At 39.2% G+C, this 7,500-nt stretch overlaps 1 protein-coding gene across 1 annotated transcript in view; it reads left to right on the forward strand.

Annotated features, from left to right (window-relative positions):
* Positions 1 to 7,500, forward strand: part of LOC119571802 (H2.0-like homeobox protein) — a 13,101-nt gene that overhangs the window by 754 nt on the left and 4,847 nt on the right. The window contains exon 2 of the mRNA XM_037918935.1: positions 5,767 to 6,093. Coding sequence (XP_037774863.1) covers positions 5,767 to 6,093 — 327 coding nt within the window. The remainder of the gene's footprint in view (positions 1 to 5,766; positions 6,094 to 7,500) is intronic.

A 7,500-nucleotide genomic window follows, 5' to 3' on the forward strand; every position in this document is an offset into this window, starting at 1 on the left:
TGATAATAATAATGGTAAAAGTAAGAATAATGATGATAATGATAATTATGATAACAATACTAATAGTTATAACAATTATAGTAATAATGAAAATGATAATAATAAAAATATATAATAATGATAATAATAATAATAATAATAATAATAATAATAATAATAATAGTGATAATAACAATGACAATAATAATGACAATAATAATAATAATAATAATAATAATAATAATAACAGTGATAATAACAATGACAATAATAGTAATAATAATAATAATAATAATAATAATAATAATAATAATGATAATAATAATGATAATAATGATAATGATAATCCATAATTATTATGATAAGGTAATATCATATTTTTATTATTGTTATCTTAACATCATTGCTATTATCATTATCATTTTTATTTCTATTTCTGTTATTATCAATACTATTACCCTTATTATTATTGTCATAATTAGTTGTTATTATTATTATTATTATTATTATTATTATTATTATTATTATTATGTTTATCATCATCGTTATTTATTATTGCTATCACTATTACTATCATTATTATTTCTGTTGTTATTATTTCTAAAATTATTATCATCATTATCACTGTTATTATGATTATCATTATCATTATTTTTTCATTGTTATTATCATTACTATTATTATTATTATTATTATCTTTTTATTATTACTGTAATTGTTATTATTATTATTTTTGTTGTTGCTTTTTTAGTATTTTAATAATAATGATATAATAATGATAACAATGATAATAATAATAATAATATAATAATAATGATAATAATAATAATAATAATAATAATAATAATAATAATAATAATAATAATAATAATAATAATAATAATAATAATAATAATAATAATACTACTATTATTATAATCAATATTATTATTATTATCACTATACTTATCATTATTATTATGATTATCATTGTAATCATAATTATCAACATCATTTTTAAAGATTATTTTTATTATTATCATTATTATCACCATTTTTATTAATATTATCCTGATTGATACTGTTATTATCATCACCATCACTATTAGTATGATAATTATCCCCACTCTCATAATCACCGTCATTATCAGTATTAGTATCAGCATTATAATCATCATCATCATTATTACCATTGAGCGTAGAAAAGATATGGATGGGAACGAGTATCCATCCGTTGCAGCGAAGAGGTTCATTATCATCGATTTTATTATCAGTGCTGCTAGCGCCACTACTTCTTACATTATTATTATTACTACTTTTGTTATCATCGGTCATTTGTATTTTCGTCGTCGTAATTATCGTCATTGTTGTAATATTAGTATTAGTGTTCGCAGCATATAGTAATAGAAGCAGTAGTAATTATAGGTGCTTACTGGCTGGTGGTAGGATGCTAACTTTGGTGCAAAAGTTTTTTCTGCACGGTATGATAGTATTCATTGATCAAAGTACTTTCGTGATTCTCGAGGAAAACGGCAAGATAACTGGGTCTAAGAAATAGAAGGTGTATTGTTCCAAAACATCTTATGGGAATTGTTTATTTAAGTAAGTCTTCGCGTCTAAGTTTCTACGAGTCGTCTGGGTTGGGCATCTTGACTACTGGTTCTAGTGCGGTTCTTTTGTGGCGCCGCCTTTGCGCTCATTCGCGTGCTCAGGCCTTGATATAATTGGCGCTTTTATTGTGCACTCGCGCTTACCTTATTTAAATTTTTGGTCATATGAAATTTTCAATCTCAGTGTATCTTCAGATATCAGAGTTGAGCGAAATTACATTGTAGCTTCTGTGGCTTCAAGAAATCCAATTTCCCAAAACCCTCAAATAATATGAATTAACATTCGTTATATTAGCCTCTTTAGGACGTGAGCAGCAGATTTTTTTTTCGAAATTTCTGTTACTGAATTCGAAAAATATATTATCCAGACTATCAGTGATTAAGGCCCCATGAAAAAGGATTCTAAAATGCTGGATGATGAACATTAGGAACTGAACACGGCGCTCTGGATATCTTTTCTTGCCAAGGAAGATGGACCAAAAGTCCAGACATTTTCTCTCCATGCGACTCTCACAGAAAATGTGTTCTTTCGCGCATTCTTGCTGAACACTCTTTGCCCTCTTCCATCTGCCGCGGCAGGAACAGCGGCGCATGGAACGGGCGCTTACCGTGTCACCGAGCAGGGCTTTTCAAGTGGCTGCACATATTATATTCTTAGAAATAGAAAGAAAAAAAAAGATGAAATGTAGAAATGATAAGCAGTAAATAAATGAAATTATGTATATTAAATCGCCGCATAGAGAAACGCGTAAACATTCTGACTCGTGTGCAACAGGCGTTCAGTTGGACCGTCAGGTGCAAGGGCCATGTACCTGAACTTTGGTCAGGGGAATACGTGGAAGCAGAGTGGCTCGCGACGAAAGGTTTGAAAAGCACAGGGACAGCAATCTTGATCACGGCTGTCTAATGGCCAGACAGGAATTCCAAACCCATGTGATAAACATTGAGCCACAACATTTTCCCGCGGTCCATTCCTGAAATCTTGCTCCCAAGTGCTTTCCCTAAAGAGATGGAGGGTATTGGCTATTTCATTTCCAGTTACGATCACGGTTCTCTTCATTCCTCCGAACCGAATTGTTTTGAGAAGCTTTCATCATATATTCATGATAGTATCGTTTGGCAGTGAAATCGATATTATAGGATATTCCAATTACACAGATCGTCTGATAGAATATTTGACACGGCTCTATTAGTATGGTTATTATTATTATTATTATTATTATTATTATTATTATTATTATTATTATTATTATTATTATTATTACAATTGTTGTTGTTATTATTATTATTATTATTATTATCATTATCATATTATTGTTGTTGTTATCATCATCATCATTATTATTATTATTAGTAGTAGTAGTAGTAGTAGTATCATTATCATTATCAGTATCAGTATCATTATAATTGTCATTGTCATTGCCATTGTCATTATCATTGTCATTATCATTATCAGTATCATTATAATTGTCATTGTCATTATCATTATCATTATCTTTATCGTTATTATTTTTACCATTAGTATTATTATTTTATAATTATCATTACTAACACCAGGAGACTAAGTGATTATTATTATTATCAGCAACACCAGCACAGCCGTCATCGTCATTATTGTTACTAATGATTACTTATTCTTCAACATCATTCCTGTTGTCATTCTTATTAGAATTAGTAGTATCATCACATTATTATCAGTGGCGGTAGTAGCAGCAGTAATAAAAGTAATGGCTGGTCATAGGCTTACCATTAGTAATACACTATGATATCACTCGTCTATCGGCCTGAATACGACAGTTGTCATTCCTATATTATTCTTAAGATGTTCGTAGATTGCGAGATGTATTACTTTTTTTAGGAAGGAAAATACTGTGAATATAACTTGTAAGCTCGGAGCGGTACATGTAACAGTGGATAGGACTCATCCGCGCAAAACGGTGAAAATAACTGATGAACCCGCAAAGGCTAATATAACTTAACAGCTCGCAACGACACGCTGACAGTTTGGCTTTTAACACGACCTTCTGTTCCGTCTCTCCCGGGTGGCAGGAACCCACAATCGTGTAAACAAACCCCCACCCCCCTTCGAGATCCTGCTACTTCATCCCCTTGGCCGGAATAGGGGGGGGGGTGAGGAAAGGGGGAGACAAGGGAAGGGGAACAAAAGAAATGAAAGGTATATCGTATAGAAGGCAGGAAAATAAATGAGATCGGGAACACAGGGCGGGAGAATGGCAGGAGAGTGAAGCAAAAATTAATTATTAATCCGGGAGCCTTTATTTTTAGGATGTGTAAGGGTTAGGTTTAAGGTAAATGGTTTGCAAACTTGCTTCAGATTTTTTCTTTATTCTGCCATGGTCATTTCGTGATATCCTTTTATACAAGTTGATTATCATATTGATTGATTAAAAGTTTAATAATCATTCCATTTATTTTTGATTACTCAATTATGAATCTACACTGGATTTCTTTAAACGTTTACTTATCTGGTTCTCTCCCTATTTAATAATTTGCCCATTTTATTGCTCACTCTATTAATTTGCGTATCTTAGTATATTTTTACGTAGCGCGTATGACGAATGCTCATGCAGATCCTTTATGAAAGTTCTTTATGAAGCTGCCACGTGCCTCATTTCCTAAAGAGTTAAATCACTGGAGCATGGATACGCGCAGGAAAATCATGCCGTGAAAATAAACCTTTCCTGATCCCACGAGGCATATGTCTGGCCTCCTCGCCCGCACCCCCCCCCCCCCTCCCGGCCTCCTCGGTGTTGATGAATGTAACACGAAAAGGATAAACTTACAACGCGCTAAGGGGTGGGTCGGGGAGGGGCACGAGGTGGCCATGTAGGGTATATGAGGGGTAGGCGAAGGCGTGAGAGTGAGGTATGTGATGTATGTTTGTGTTTGTAAAAGACGCGGGGACAGCCGCCTTTCTTGCCGACGCGTCACAGAGCTCCGAGAGGGCGCTGGGTCAAAAGTTCAGGTCAGAGGAGAGGCGAGCGACTGACTCGGGTTAAGAGAGGAGACTGAGGAGCTACAGAGGAGTTAATGATAATTATTATCTGTAGCAACAACTTCATGAATGCGGGAAGATAATTATGAGATAATGATCAGATAAACCTTTATATAATCCACTTTATGTTTTGCAGTATTTCCCTTCCCTCCATCTCACACTCGTGTTTTTTTTTCTTTTTGTTTTGCCTTCTTTCTTAATCACAAATATCATCCTTCATCCACTCTTCCATTCCTCGTTTTAGTCATTTACTCTCTCTCTCTCTCTCTCTCTCTCTCTCTCTCTCTCTCTCTCTCTCTCTCTCCCTCCCTCTCCTCTCTCTCTCTCTCTCTCTCTCTCTCTCTCTCTCTCTCTCTCTCTCTCTCTCTCCCTCCCTCCCTCCCTCCCTCTCTCTCTGTCTCTCTCCCTCTCTCTCTCTATCTCTATCTATCTATCTATCTATCTATCTACCTATCTATCTCTATCTCTCTTTCTGTTTCTTTCTTTTTCTCTCTCCATTTCACACACTACACACATCAGTGACCATCATTACTGTCTTGTTTTCATCTGCATCCTTTCTCTCTTCCTCGTGTGCCTCTTGTTCCCTAGAATTCACTTTTCCGTAATTCCTTCCTTACGCAATAGCGCTCACCTGCTCACTGGCCTCACTATTCGCCATTCGCTCCCGTCCAAAAGAAGTGAGAATCAAGAAGCTTCGAAAGCGAGTGAAGTTGGGGGGGGGGGGGGCATCGACGGCTGAGGCTCGTTGGCTCAGCAAGGCGAGTTGGCGGCGGACGGTGTTATAGTGTTGTAATGCTGATGATGACGATAATGATGATGATGATGATGATAAGTCTTGTTCGCGTCATGTTGATGATCGATGCGTAAACAATCCCCCAACTCTCCGGCCGGCGCCTGTGGATGGCGGCCTTGCCTCGCTCCCCGGGTTAAGGGAGCGAAGGGGAGGAGTGGAAGAGAGAGAGAAAAGAGGCGAATGAGCAAGGACACGTGGATAGATTTTTTGTGAAAATAGTTGTATGAGTGTGCCATTGTTCCAGGGGTTCATATTTGTAGTCTCTCTCTTTCTCTCTCTCTCTCTCTCTGCCGCTTTCTGTATGCAAGGTATGTAAAGCAGGGCGCTTGTTTCCTGTTTAGTTTTGCGTCCCCGTTACCCTTCAGCTCACTGAGTGTCTTTCTCCACAGACGTATCTGCGCTCTTACCGCCTTCGCCAGCCCACCTCCTGGCCCCTCACGTGACCTCGCCGGTGACCTGCCCTGCCATGACGTCTTCCGTGCTGGGCGCTACCACCTGTCCGGTCATCACCACTGCCCCGAATGCCCCGGGAGAGACATGCCCGAGCCTGGCCTCATCCTCCTCTGCCATCACCTGCCCTATCATGACATCATGCGTGACCTCGCCCACAGGGTGCGGGTGTGACACGTCAGGAGGAAAGTGCCCTTCTGACTGCGGGTACTACTACACGCCTCTGTACGCGACGCACCCCTCGCACCTCCTGCCCTACGCTCCGTGTAAGTTCTCGGCCGCAGGCTGCGTCCCTCTGTCCTTGTTATTACCTCATGTATTTCTGAATCAATTACTCTTTAGTTCTATTGTCGTTTTTTCATTTTTCTAATCACCCCACGTTTTATGATGCAGCAATACATAGTCGCTTTTGCATTTTGCAGAGATTCATAGATTTCTCTGCGTTTTCGACCTTGTCGGCCAGCCAGTGCTTCTCAGTATTGAACATTCTGTGCTTTAGGATCTGGTGTTGCTGCATTTGCGCTTTGAGTGTCTTCCGAATCTGAATGAATTTTCGGCGGCGCAGTGTAACGCGGGCAAGAGCATCTTACCTACACGCGCACACTGACGCAGTCGCACACAGCCCGGCGCGCACACGCCAGCTGGAGACGGCCACTATGAACGCCATAAAACGTGGGGGGTCCGAGGCCCTTGCTAAAACATCTCTGTGTCATCCCAGCCAGCAGAGTTTGCTACTATTTAGGCTAATGTTATGGTTAGGCGAGCTCCTTCTCTCTCCCCCTTGCAGATACGGTCTTGGGCGGGGCGCGTGCACGCTTGTGCTATTTATTATTACCCTTCCTCATTTCCGGAGATTTTTCCTTCTTTCTGCTCTGCCTCTCTCTCAAACCTTCCGCTGCGTCGATGACAATGTTTACACGAACTTCATTATTAAAACACTGTGCACATATACTATCGCGCGCTTAAAGTCGGGTGAAAATAACCCTTTCGCACCCTGGTTGTATACACATCACTCTGTTATAGCAACACTTCCCGAGCACCTTATACCGTTAAGGGTTTAGTTTTGCTGTCTGTTTATGTGCCTCTCCAGCCTAACGTGTCTGGCTCATTTTCCTCTGAAAGTTGTGTGCAATAAACGGATCCTGTGATTCTGCTTTGAGGTTTTTCTCTTCTTGCGCCCGAGTGAGTGAGTGAGTGAGTGTGTGTGTGTGTGTGTGTGTGTGTGTGTGTGTGTGTGTGTGTGTGTGTGTGTGTGTGTGTGTGTGTGTGTGGTGCGTTGGTGTGCGTGTGCGTGTGCGTGTGCGTGTGGTGTGGTGTGCGTGTGCGTGTGTGTGTGTGTGCGTGTGCTGTGCGTGTGCGTGCGTTTGAGTGTGCGTGTGCGTGTGCGTTTGCGTGTGCGTGCATAAAAATGCAATTATTTATGCATAAATCTGCTTGGAACTTCCTTTGCCTTTACTCTTTTAGCTGCATACTTTAGCGCATAAACCTTTAGAGTTATTCCCCAATATTTCCTTCCCTTTTCATGCCATATCTGAATGCTTGAAATGGTGCTGGGAATGAAAGCCAATTCCGCGAGGGAGCGCAGTGGCCGTGATGCAGCGCAGTAGCATCGCGACAGTACCTAAAGAGCAAACACTCGAGTGACAGCGATATATACACACGCCGCTCAGGAG

This window comes from Penaeus monodon, chromosome 4, assembly GCF_015228065.2.
Source record: "Penaeus monodon isolate SGIC_2016 chromosome 4, NSTDA_Pmon_1, whole genome shotgun sequence".
NCBI lineage: Eukaryota > Metazoa > Arthropoda > Malacostraca > Decapoda > Penaeidae > Penaeus > Penaeus monodon.